At 41.0% G+C, this 13890-nt stretch overlaps 1 protein-coding gene across 1 annotated transcript; it reads left to right on the plus strand.

The window, feature by feature from the left end:
* The first annotated feature begins 292 nt into the window (after positions 1-292).
* LOC131944332 (piggyBac transposable element-derived protein 4-like) lies at positions 293-2917 on the plus strand. Its single transcript, XM_059304887.1, has 2 exons — positions 293-363; positions 1318-2917. The coding sequence occupies exons 1-2, from the start codon at positions 293-295 to the stop codon at positions 2915-2917; spliced, it is 1671 nt and encodes a 556-aa protein (XP_059160870.1).
* Positions 2918-13890: the final 10973 nt, after the last annotated feature.

Genomic DNA, 13890 nt, shown 5'->3' on the forward strand with positions numbered 1-13890 from the left:
GAGGTTAGGCAAATTGAAGGGGTGGGGATGGAATGGGAAAAGTGGGGGGTAAAATAGTGGGGTGAAAAGGATGGGCAAATTGGACGGATGTTTAGTGGCAAAGTGGTGGATAAAAGGGTGTGCAAAGTGGAGGGGTTAAAGAGGGGGATAAAGTGGGGGATAAACGGTTTGGCAAAGTGGAGGGTAGAGAGATTAGGCAAAGTGGAGGGGTAAAAATCGTGGGCAAAGTGGAGAGGTTGAGGAGGTGGGTAAAGTGTGAGGTAAAGGGGTTGGGCAAAGTAGAGCGGTAAAAATGGAGGGCAAAGTGGAGTGTAAAAGTGTTGGGCAAAGTGGAGCGGTAAAAAGAGTTGGGCAAAGTGGAAGGTTAAAAAGAGTGGGAAAAGAGGGGGGGGGGTGAAGGATTGGGAAAATTGGGACTAAAAGGGTTGGGCGATGTGGAAGGTAGAGAGATGGGGCAAAGTGGAGGGGTAAACAGTTTAGTAAAAGAGGAGGGGTATGAAATGGGAAAAGAGGATACTTAAAAAGGTAAGAAAAGGATGGGTAGAGGGGATGGGGAGAGTACAGGGGAAAAATAGTGAGCAGAGGAAAGAACAGAATGGAATAGCAAAGTTGAATGACATTGGGTCTAGGAGTGGGGCAAAAATGTGTAGGGAGAAGACGGATGGGCAGTTAGTGGATGGGGTTTAGGTAGGTATTGGGTGGAATATGGGGAGAACGTGTAGAAATGGGTGGATAAATGCTGAAAGGCAGGAGAGATCCGAGTGTTGGGATAGAGCAGGGGTCGGCAACCTGCGGCTCGCGAGCCACATGCGGCCCTCCTGATACCAAGATGCGGCTCTCCAGCTCCTTGAACAAATACTAACAATCTTAATAAAAAATAAAATATTTGAAATAAAAAAAAATGTTAGTGGCTCTTTAACCCTGCTCTGGTACCATGGGGTCAATATGACCCCAAGCCCTCTTTGGACCAGATTATTTTGAAAACTACTACGATTGATGACCTCACCTGCCATGTATTTTCTTGTAAGACCTTCCTAAGTACGTTACATATGTTTGATAGTTTTTAAGTATTACTGATTATTTATTATTTGTTTTTACTTTCCCTTGGGGTCATATTGACCCCATAGTACCGTCAATGTGACGAAAGTATTTTCTTCTTATTTACAGATTTTCACTGCATAATAACATGACTACACGAAATAGATTTTCTGCAGATGCAGTTTTGCAGTTATTAGATGATCTAAGTGACATAGATAGTGAAAACTAGGACATAGAAAATGATTTGAGCTGAGATGAAAGTGACAATGAACCAAGTAGAGAAGAACCAGATGTCACCAGTGAAGTTAGCGCTAATGAATACGAATCAGAAAATGAATCGGACGATTATGACACTCAAGATATTCTTGGAAAAGACGGTTATGTGTGGTCACAGAAGCCGAAAATTCTCCGAAGAACACCGATGCGAAATATTGTTACACAGAAGCCAGGGCCAAAAGGGAATGGGTGTCAGGCAGACACACCATTGAAAGCATTTGATTTATTTTTTGACGATTCCATGATAACAGAGATTGTTACATGGACCAATCAAAAAATTGAAAATGTGAAAGTCAGTTACATTAGAAACGCTGGATTTTTGTACCAAACCAACGTTGTAGAAATTCGAGCACTTATAGGCATCCTACTCTTCTTGGGTGCCACAAAAAACTCCAAGGAAAGTACTGCAAGTATTTGGTCGAAAGATAGTACTGGCAAGCCAATTTGCATATCAGCGATGAGTCAAAAACGGTTTTTGCTGCTTGTGTATTGCCTACGTTTCGACAATTCCACAACGAGGGCCCAGCGAAGAGCTAACGACAAGTTGGCGTGTGTTCGCGACATATTTGGCAAATTTGTCAAAGCTTGTGAAGCAAACTACACCCCAGGAACTGGGTGTACAGTGGATGAATCTCTCCTTGCATTCAGAGGAAGATGTAGTTTCAAGCAATATATACCAAATAAACCAAGTAAATACGGCATCAAGATATATGTATTGGCTGATAGCAAAACGTTCTACTCGGTTTCTTCAAAAATTTATATGGGAGCTGGTACTCATGCACCAGGGATGCAAGTTCCAACCCAAGCAGTCTTGGATTTGGTACCCACAATTTCTGGAACAAACAGAAACATTACAACCGATAACTATTACACATCAATTGATTTGGCCAATGAACTAAAATCCAGGAATCTCACATTAGTTGGCACTATGAAAAATAACAAAGCTTGCATTCCACCGTCATTTTTGATGAAAGCAGCAGAAGGAACAGTTCAATACGTCTTTGATCATGCAAACGATTACACTCTCTTGTCTATTGTTCCAAAGAAGAACAAGAGAGTTATATTTCTTTCCACCATGCATTCGCAAAAATCGACTGATGCAGCTACTGGGAAAGAAGAAATAAATGTATTTTACAACCAAGAAAAAGGTGGGGTAGACAGACATGATCAAATGTGCAGCTTTTATACCACGGCAAGAAAAACAAATCGTTGGCCAATGAGGGTATTTTATGGAATGATTGATAGTGCTGCCTTGAACGCATTTGTTATTTTTACTGAAAATGTGCCAAACTTTGGAGAACGTAAGAAAAACAAACGACAGAGATTCTTGAAGAAACTGGCCATCGCTTTGATTACACCACATGCGCATCAACGATTGGAGATGAAGCAGACGCCAAAAGATGTCAAACAGATCATCCGTACCTGCGGCATTGCGGAGGTACCAACACAAACAGCAAGCACCACACAACCTCATTCAGGACGCAAGAGATGTTATATTTGTCCCAGATCTTGTGACAAGAAAACCAAACTAGTCTGTAATGAGTGCAATAAGTTTGTGTGTGAAGAACATACCAAGCGAGTTTGCAACCAATGCCAGCATTGACATTTTTCCTACATCGCGTTGAAATAACCTAAATATTGTCTACAAAACATGAATACATATTTGTCCACATGTATTAACACATTGTAGTATTATACGTATGCCAAAATTAAATAAATATTATAATTATCTGGTATTATTCTATTCATATAGCCTATTTTGCACCATGGGGTCAAACTGACCCCATGGTACCAAACGGGTAATTTTTTCTAAGGTACCAGAGCAGGGTTAAAACCAGGGAAATTTTGAAAACTGTAACTTTTGGCTCTTCCGCTTCAAAAGGTTGCCGACCCCTGGGATAGAGGGGAGTGGGCTACACGGACATGTACACGAAAGATAATGATGTGCACGTACACGTACACTTACAGCTGCAGGTGCGTCAATTGGAGAGACAAGCCCAGGACACCTGGGGTCAATTGGAGAGACTAGCCCAGGACACCTGGGGTCAATTGGAGAGACTAGCCCAGGACACCTGGGGTCAATTGGAGAGACTAGCTCAGGACACCTGGGGTCAATTGGAGAGACTAGCCCAGGACACCTGGGGTCAATTGGAGAGACTAGCCCAGGACACCTGGGGTCAATTGGAGAAACTAGCCCAGGACACCTGAGGTCAATTGGAGAGACTAGCTCAAGACACCTGGGGTCAATTGGAGAGACTAGCCCAGGACACCTGGGGACAATTGGAGAGACTAGCCCAGGACACCTGGGGTCAATTGGAGAGACTAGCCCAGGACACCTGGGGTCAATTGGAGAGACTAGCCCAGGACACCTGGGGTCAATTGGAGAGACTAGCCCAGGACACCTGGGGACAATTGGAGAGACTAGCCCAGGACACCTGGGGTCAATTGGAGAGACTAGCCCAGGACACCTGGGGTCAATTGGAGAGACTAGCCCAGGACACCTGGGGTCAATTGGAGAGACTAGCCCAGGACACCTGGGGTCAATTGGAGAGACTAGCCCAGGACACCTGGGGTCAATTGGAGAGACTAGCCCAGGACACCTGGGGTCAATTGGAGAGACTAGCCCAGGACACCTGGGGTCAATTGGAGAGACTAGCCCAGGACACCTGGGGACAATTGGAGAGACTAGCTCAGGACACCTGGGGTCAATTGGAGAGACTAGCCCAGGACACCTGGGGTCAATTGGAGAGACTAGCCCAGGACACCTGGGGTCAATTGGAGAGACTAGCCCAGGACAGAGATGCCACGAACGCTCCTGTCAGTGGCCTAGGCACCGAGAGGGGTGACAGGCTAATTCAACACATTTATCCTAACCTCTCTATTTCACTATTTATCTCTCTCTCTCTTTCTCTCTCTCTCTCATTATATATATATATATATATATATATATATATATATATATATATATATATATATATATATATATGTAAAATACTTAGGATGTAGCTTAAATGTGGCCCCTTGCTTAAATCTTTTCTTAATCTTTATGCATGTGTGTATTGATGTATCTTGCATACACTGACAAGTTCTAAACAAGATCTCTGATCTCTTCTAACTAACTTCTATCAAATTAGTTGTCAAACTCATTTAAATTTTTCGATAAACCTAATTCCTCGTGTGTGTTGATGCGTATTGAGAACATAGTTTGGACTACCATTAATGTCAGAGATTATTTTTTTAAAATATTAAACCTAATTATATGAACATTAGGTAATGTTGTTGTCTTTTTACAATTAGTTAATTTATTTTTTAAATTAAGTGTAGGAGGAACAAGATCATAGTTGTTGACATTGTGTTTAAGTTTGAGACGATTTTGCATTTGTAGGTAAAACTGATTATATATTCAGGACCTACATTATTTTGTTCCATAGCCTCTATGTCTCTTCCAATAAGAATTTATAGAGCTGCACATAGATTGTCAAATGATAAGATAGTAAAGGACTTGCTTTGTTAGAATTTTAGTTGTCTAGCCCTGTTCACAGAAGATAAATTTATTAAAATTTCATGAAAACAATATGGAATGACCCACCCATACACTCCATGAAACGCCTAAGCCCAAGTCCACCCGAACCCCCCCCCCCCCCCCACCTCAATTTATTACGCATTGATCGACCTTCACACAAAGCGTGCCATATTTCACATGTCGGAGAAAAGTCTGGGAAGGGCGTCTAGTCCATGTGTAGACCTCGACTTCAATTTTCAACTGAGGAAAAATTTGAATGGGGTTGATTAGAATGTGGAACAGGTTGGGAAGTTTGCGCATGGGTTATGTGTTATGTTATTGAAGTCTGTCTAAGGAAGAAAATATTTAATCAGGCCATCACCTAACATCAAGTGATAATACGCAGTGCAGTAGATTTAATGCGCATTTTAATGCGCAAACCAGTCGATGCATTTAGATTTGAATGTAAAACATTTTAATATATATAGAAATGTTTATTTAATCTCATTGTATAATAACAGACCAAAATAAATGGTTGTAATAAAAACATAAACAGTATTTAAATTAGATCCAAGTAAAACATGATAATGTGTTATCAAAGCCATATGAAAAATAAGTCTTCTATTTTCAGTTCTCTGGGAACAACTGTTTACCTATATAAATACATGATATGTTCTTAAGTAATTAAATTAGTAAACTCATAAATTATTTGTTTATTACCCACATACAAGTGCGCGGGATTAATGCATGCCTTAATTACATGAATCAACGTGCTATCGACCAGAGTAACCGTTTTATTAAAAATTCCTACCATTTCCACAAACAATTGGTAAAACTAGTTCAAGTATTTGTTAATACAATAATTAATAATTCAAAACATGAGGTAAAAATTGGTTTACGGCGTGGGGCGTCAAAACGACCAATGACAAAACGGCCCGGTCAAAACGACCCGGACAAAACGGCCCCGACATAAACGCCCCGCCAAATCGAACCCGACAAAAGGGCCAGCGAAAAAGAACCCCGTCATATAGGCTCAAGAAAAATAGGCTCCCGTCAGTTTGGCTCCAGATAAAACAGTCCCCGTCTTTAAGTCTCACGACAAAACGGCTTCCGTCATTACGTCTCCCAAAAATTAGGGTCCTGTTATTTCGGCTCTAGACTAAAAGGCCCCTGTCAATACGGTTTCAGTAGAGACTAAGTCTCCCGGCGAAAAGTCCTTTTTTAAATATGACAAATATTAATGGGATTCATTCATCAATACTCTTTAGAGTTAACATAGCTAACACTGTAAATACAACTTATATTTCTTTTGTTCAGCAGGCCTTATTTTTATATTTTATCTAGTACGAGCCGACCTGCTGCGTATCATACGCCGCTATTTAGTTGTTTTTTTCTACTTTTCAGTAATTCATAATTTGTTATTTCGACACTACCAATGCTGCCACTGAAAATATTTGCTTTAAAACACTATCAGTAGCTCGTTAAGGACGATAACAGCCCCCCCCCTTCCTTTCCCCAACCCTTACCCCACCCCCTCCCCCCCCCCCCGTGAAAGCAAACTCCTCTTAGTTACCTCCCCTAAGTTTAAAATCGTTTCAAACTACATTATCTGCCCGTAATAGCCGTCACTAAACCCGGCTCTACGATTGTAAACATTTAGCGTGAACCACAACTCACCAGACCATGTAGGGGTGGGGGTGGTAGGGAGCGCGCTTACAGCTTGGTGTTTTCTAGAGTCTCCAAGAAGAGAATTATATATATAGATAGATACGAAATGTTATGTTTTAAATTTAGAATCATCTAGCTATGACTTCCATGAATGAGTCGGTTGTGGGCAGTTCCAACTCAGTGTGTGGGTAGAGAGTTCCACGCTGTACTACCTGCAAAATGCGTGTAGGCAATCAAAACAAAATGTCGTTTTCCTGTACACATCATCTATACCATACATTTAAAATTTCTGTGCTCGCTTTTAAGCAACAGATCTTTACTGTTGTAAATTAAACATCAAAATGTTTAAGTTGGTGGAATTTAGCTGTCAAGGGCTAGATTAGTTTTTGAGTTGCTGTTGGTTCATGAAAAACAATTTGTCAAGTCATTTAAAAGAGATTACAGTGGTAGTGGAGGTAGGACAAAAGGGTTACTTAAAAGCCAGTAGTGGTCATATCATTCATTTGTCTATAGCCAATAAGGCGGAAGTCATTTTTTCGAGAGCCTCTATGCCGGGAGCCCATGTGTTGGGTCCCAATAAATCGGGAGCCCATTTGTCGGGAGCCTATATATCACGAGTCAATATGACGGGAGCACATTTGTCGGGAGCCCGTTTGCCGGTAGCCCAATTTCCGGGAGCCCTTATGCCGGGAGCCAATATGTCAGGGGTCCATTTTTCGGGAGCCTATATGTCGCGATTCAATACGACGGGAGTTTATTTCACGGGAACCAATATGTCAGGGCCATTATGACGTGGATATTTTAACGGGGTAGTTTTGTCGGGGGTCGATTTGACGGGGACAAATTGCCAGGTCGTTTTGTCCTAAGCAGACGGTGCGGCGGGTTATGGCTACGGCTGTGGTTGGGTTAAAGATAGAATTAATAGAATTATAGTAATAGATAGAGGAGGTGATATTTTCTTAACCTAACTAAAAAATGAAACCCATTAATGTGGTTACAGCGATATTGTCCCATCGCCAGGTGTTTCTGTGTTGACTTCTTCAGCACCTCTATAGCTGCCTGGGGATATCGGTTGGCGGTCTGCACAGTGTGTGCCCTGGCGAACTCCATCTTCTAATAATAATTTCTACTTTAGCGTCAAGTTGACCTGACGTTTCCTATAGGTAAACGTTGGTGATGGAATCTGGCCATCGCATCCCAAGTATTCGTCTATAACAGCTGTTTGCAAATGCCTGGACTTAATCAATGGTCGCCTTTTGTCGTCCATGTCTCCGCTCCATACACCTACAATGGTTTTACGTTCGAGTTCAACAGACGCACCTTGGTGGACAAGTAATGCTCAATGGAAGTCCAAATATTTTTAGCTAGTGAAAGCTGCTCTTGTTTTACCTATCTTTGTTTAACATCGGACTCTTTTTTCGCTGGTGGTTCACAATAGTACCTAAATATTTAAATGACTAGCATTCTTGTTAGCTGACCTCATCACGTGTGACACGTGCAGTGCAGGCAGCGATACTTTTTTTTATTACTTTTGTCTTGTGTATGTTAAGTCCAACCTGCGGTGACTTTTCTTAAACAATGTCTGTTTTCTCCTGTATCTTCTGTTTGTTGTGGGAGAGGAGCGCGAGGTCGCCTGCAAAGCCCAAGTTGTAAAGTTTTTTCCACCTATTTCCCTGAATCCGATTTTTACATTCTCTGTCTGCTGTTTTCATTATCCAGTCGATGGTAAGAAGGAAAGAGATCGGTGACAACAGGCATCATTGACAGACTTCTATTCGCACCTAAAACAGTTTGTAAGCTTAGCTCCATAGACTAAACAATAACCAGTAACAAAAACGGAAGCTCAAAATCACATGTAATTACAGATTCCATACGGGTAATTTGCTTCACAAAGATTTGAAGGGATTAAAAAACAGCATTGTCTGAGCGTGATGTATCTAATATAAAAGCTGACCTAAAACATGTAGCGATGTATCAAGTCACCGGTGTTGTATTAAACTAATTATTATTGAATACGTCGGCAATGAAATCAATGCGTTAAATGGGTTGTTAACGTATAAAACGCATCTATATTTCTATCATATATAATACTTTTCCTAGTCATTATATAGAATGCCAAGTAACAAACTGACAAAGTTTAAAATCCGATTTCTTGCCAGAGTTATGTTTAGGAATAGCGTTTGTGTTACAGGTAGGGAAAGGGCTAAGGTTAGGTTTAGGGTTAGGGATTAGTTAGGGTACGGGTTAGAAAGAAAATAAAGGGCTACTTAAAAAGATCAGTTTAGAGGGAAGTTTGTACTAGGCGCTTATTCGTTTAGGCCAGTCTTTATATATTCTATCTTTGGAACAGTCTCTGTTATGATATGGTACATAGATGGATTATACGTTTGTTAGAATAAGGTCATACAGTTGATCTACAATAGCAAATTATCAGAAACATTTATTGAACACATTGGAATATGACACGGATATTTCGTTGACTGGTTGATTGTATAATGAAACAAGCTAGAAGAAACAAACTAGGAATAAACAGACAAAACAGCTCAAAGTCTTGGATTTCACAGATGTGTGCTGCCTCCTTGCACGTATTCAACAACAAATGCAGAACAGCAGCGATAAAACGTGTTTTAACATTCTAAGCCAATGTGGAAATCAAATGCATTGTTAAAAAAAACTCACTCGTGATCTATAGCTAAATATGAAGTAGTGGATGGCCGTTACAGATAGACAAATTAGTAAGGTTGTAAACAGCCATCACAGCTAGATTAATTAGTGAGATTGCTGCGACATAATTACAAAAATATTATTTTAGACACATACGGTTTAAATAAACCATATGCAAGCTGAAAATAATTACATTTTGTTTCTTTTTAAATGTTCTGTGATTTTAGGTGATTTTTTTTTTTTTGTAATTTTTTTCAATTGCTTTTACCTTTCCATGACCATTTACTTAGTATAAACAGAATACATTATAGTCATTTAATTTATTATAGTCTGTAAAAGAAATTGTGGGGCCCAAAAATAATCGGGGTCTCCAGACTGCTGTTTTATTAGCACCCCCCCCCACTCACACACACACTATTCTTTAATCCATCGTTTGAATTTGTGTTTGATTGCAAGTGCGTCTGAGGGCAAGATTGCAGTATGTGTGTGTGTGTGTGTGTTTTTATTTGCTCGTGAATCAGTTGAATCAGGTTTGAAAATTTTATTCGCCATAAATATGTTTACTTCTGTATTTAATCAAACAGGGATTAGACAGGAAACTCATTTTGTTATAAGTAAAGCTCAGTCTCTATAAGACTATAAATCTTATTGCTTTAAAATTACACATGTATGCAGGTTATTTCATTTATATCACAAACTGGATTCAAACTGGATTCAAAGGGAACACCTTAACATAACGTTCTTTCTAACAATAAACTGGTTTATATTTAATGCTCACTAGCTGATTAGCAATGTAGCTATAAGCCAACAAGAGTTAAATTATGAAAAATATTGAACTTTAATAACTACACAGCACTGGAATATGTTGAATAATGTTTTATTAGAACAAATTGAGGTATTACTGTTATTTCGCAACTGACAAAACAAATATTATTTTCAATGATTTAGAAGCAACCCTAATTATTTAGTTTACTTATTTACCTAGGAATATAAGTAATTTATTACGGCACTGATAAGAGGGTTGATGTGGTGATTTTGGTTTTGGTTTAGATAAAAAGACGTTACTATCAACCTAGCGCCCGTTCTATTTCTCCCTCAAAGGGCCATTTATCTCGTCTATACTAATAGTTTCGCTGTCTGTTTATTTATATATCTATGTATCTTTCTGTTGGGAACGCTTTTACTATAAAGAAAACACAAGGAAAGTAAAAACATGTACATTAATACGAAAAACGAAACGTGACCTCACATGGAGCATATAGTAGGAAATAGTCTGAAGCAGCGAAAGTACACCCAGTAATATGACGTCATTAATTCTCGAGTAAACAATGAATTAAAAATCCAATTTATTCTAATCTTAAAAACGGTTTTCGTGAAGAGTTTCTTTCATGCATTTCTTCGAGTAGAGGTGTAGCTCCAACCCCGGGAGAACGTCTAAGCCGCCACCCCCTAAAAGGAATGACGTCATCGATACTCTTGTTATCTATACTAATAGTTTCGCTGTCTGTCTATCTATCTGACAAGAACGCTCTATCTGACAAGAACGCTCTAGAGAAAACACAAGCAAATTAAAAACTTGCATAGTGAAACGAAAACGAAGTATGACGTCGTATAGTAGAAAATAATATCAAGCCGGAGAGTGCACACAGTAATATCACGTCATTGATTCTCGAGTAAACATTGAATAAAAAGGCAATTTTGTCTAATCTAAGGGGTTTGCGTGAAGAGTTTCTTTCATACAATTCTTCGGGTAGGGGCGAAGCCCCACCCCCGCGTAAGAACGTCTGCTCCCCAACTCAAAAGAAATTTCCTCATCGATACTCTATAATAAAATTACCGCCTAATTAATGTGTCTAATCTAAAAAGTGGTTTTCTTGCAATTTCTTTAATGCAATTCTTCGGGTAGTGGCTAAGCGCGACACCAGTGTTTCTTTCAGACTTTTTCCTCCCCGGATAGGGGTGGGGGGTACTTGAAATTTTCGGGTGGCGGGGGTAGAATTTTAGGGGAGGGGGCGGACACTGGAAAAAGTATATAATTATATTTCGTTGAATGGGACGGTAGACATATTTTTTTTGGGGGGGGGGGGGTGGGGGGTGGGGTGTGTGTGGGGGGGGGGGGTGGGGTGGTTCTAGATTAGAGAAAAGAGACAGCACTATCAGCCTAGCGCCCGTTGTATCCTTCCTCAACGGGCCATTTTTCTCGTTAATACTAATAGTTTCGCTGTCTGTGTATCTATCTATCGGACAAGAACGCTCTGTCTGTCTATCTGACAAGAACGCTCTAGAGAAAACACAAGCAAATTAAAACCATGCATAGTAATTCGAAAAACGAAGTATGACGTCGTCACATTTAGCATAGAGTAGAAAATAATCTCAAGCCGGAGAGTGCACACAGTAATATGACGTCATTGATTCTCGAGTAAACATTGAATAAAAAGGAAATTTTGTCTAATCTAAGTGGTTTGCGTGTAGAGCTTCTCTTCTGGTAGGGGCAAAGCCCCACCCCCCTCCCGCCCCCCGGTAGAATGTCTAATCCCTCCTCCCCGGTAGAACATCTAAACCCTTCCCCCCCCCGCCCGTAGATCGTCTAATCCCTCCCCTCTCTCCCTCCCCCCCCCGCCCGTAGATCGTCTAATCCCACCCCTCTCTCCCTCCCCCCCCCCGCCCGTAGATCGTCTAATCTCTCCCCTCTCCCCCCCGCCCGTAGATCGTCTAATCCCACCCCTCTCTCCCTCCCCCCCTCCCGCCCGTAGATCGTCTAATCCCATCCCTCTCTCCCCCCGCCCGTAGATCGTCTAATCCCACCCCTCTCTCCCTCCCCTCCCCCCCCCGCCCGTAGATCGTCTAATCTCTCCCCTCTCTCCCTCCCCCCCAGCCCGTAGATCGTCTAATCCCCCCCCTCTCCCCCCCCCCCCGCCCGTAGAACGTCTAATCCCTCCCCTCTCCCCCTCCCCCACCCTCGTAAATCGTCTAATCCAACCCCTCTCTCCCTCCCCCCCCCCCTAGAGAAAACACTAGCAAATTAAAAACATGCACAGTCAGACGGAAACGAAGTATGACGTCATATAGTAGAAAATAATATCAAGCCGGAGAGTGCACACAGTAATATGACGTCATTGATTCTCGAGTAAACATTGAATAAAAAGGCAATTTTGTCTAATCTAAGTGGTTTGTGTGAAGAGTTTCTTGCATACAATTCTTCGGGTAGGGGCGAAGCCCCATCCCCGCGTAAGAACGTCTGAGCCCCCTTCCCCAACTCAAAAGAAATTTCTTCATCGATGCTCTATAATAAAATTACTGCCTAATTAATGTGTCTAATCTAAAAAGTGTTTTTCCTGCAATTTCTTTAATGCAATTCTTCGGGTAGTGGCTAAGCGCGACACCAGTGTTTCTTTCAGACTTTTTCCTCTAAATCTAATCTAAAAAGTGTTTAGCGTGCATTTTTTTTTCAAGCATCTCTTCCGGTAGGGGCGAAGCCCCGCCCAGATTCTTCCTTTAGTTTGTATGATCTACAAATGCGACCAGTGTTTCTTTCAGACTTTATCCTCCCCGGAGAGGGGTGGGGGTACTTGAAATTTTCGGGGGCGAGGGTTGAATTTTCTGGGAGGGTGCGGACACTGGAAAAAGTATATAATTATATTTCATTGAATGGGACGGTAGACATGTTTTGGAGTGTGTGTGTGTAGGGGGGGGGGGGAGGGGGGCGAATCCCCCTCCTCCCAAGTAGAGTTGCCTGAAAGAAACTCTAAATGCAACTTTTGTCATGAATGAGATTAGGTGCATGGTTTAGGGATATGCCTATGACTATATTTTGTATAAATTAAAGTACCGAGAAAATAGACAGCACTATCAACCTAGCGCCCGTTGTATCCTTCCTCAACGGGCCATTTTTCTCGTAAAAAATATCGGTATTACCACCTAATTCATGTGTCTAAATCTTAAACGTGGTTAGCGTGACGAATTTCTTTCGTGCATTTCGTAGAGCGTCTAACCCCCCCCCCCCCCCAATGAAATATAATTTATATAGCAAATATATTATTTTCAAGTTTCAGCCACAAGTAGAAAACGGTTCAATATTACAGACGTAAGCTCTATCTTTAGTTTGTATTTACAAATCCGACCATTGTTTCTTTCAGACTTTTCCTCCGCAGAGGGGAGGGGGTACTTGACATTTTCGGGTGTGGGGTGGACTAAGTTATAAATTATAATTAAATTTTGTTGAATAAAGTATATTATTATATTTTGTTTAATGGGACGGTAAACGTGCTTTGGGGTGTGTGTCGCCTGAAAGAAACTCTTAATGCGACTTTTGTAATTATTTACTTTAGGTGCATTGTTTAGGGGTATGGCTATGACTATATTTAGTATCAATGTGCAGTAACTACGTGTAGATCAATTTAAATCTAATTAACATGCCGATTCTGGATGCAATTTCGTTTTCAATGTCATTTCTAATTTCCGGTTCAATTTGAAGTTAATGTGGTGTTTTTGGTTTTGGTTTTGGTTAAGAGAAAAAAGAGACTATCAACCTAGATCCCGTTGTATCTCTCCCTCAACGGGCCATTTATCTTGCCTATAATAATAGTTTTGCTGTCCATCCATCCATCAATCCATCCATCCATCCATCCATCCGTCCGTCCATCCATTCATCCATCCATCCATCCATCCATCCATCCATCCACCCATCCATCCATCCATCCATCCATCCATCCATCCATCCATCCATCCATCCATCCATCCAT

Source organism: Physella acuta, unplaced genomic scaffold, assembly GCF_028476545.2.
Source record: "Physella acuta isolate Inbredline_101_S28 unplaced genomic scaffold, ASM2847654v3 ptg000489l, whole genome shotgun sequence".
Lineage (NCBI taxonomy): Eukaryota > Metazoa > Mollusca > Gastropoda > Physidae > Physella > Physella acuta.

Bases quoted from the DNA above. Each gene is read 5' to 3' on its own strand.
- LOC131944332 (XM_059304887.1), top strand. From the start codon at position 293: ATGGAGGGCAAAGTGGAGTGTAAAAGTGTTGGGCAAAGTGGAGCGGTA. The intron at 364-1,317 runs GTTAAAAAGAGT...TGAACCAAGTAG, and splicing joins AGAGTTGGGCAAAGTGGAAG to AGAAGAACCAGATGTCACCA.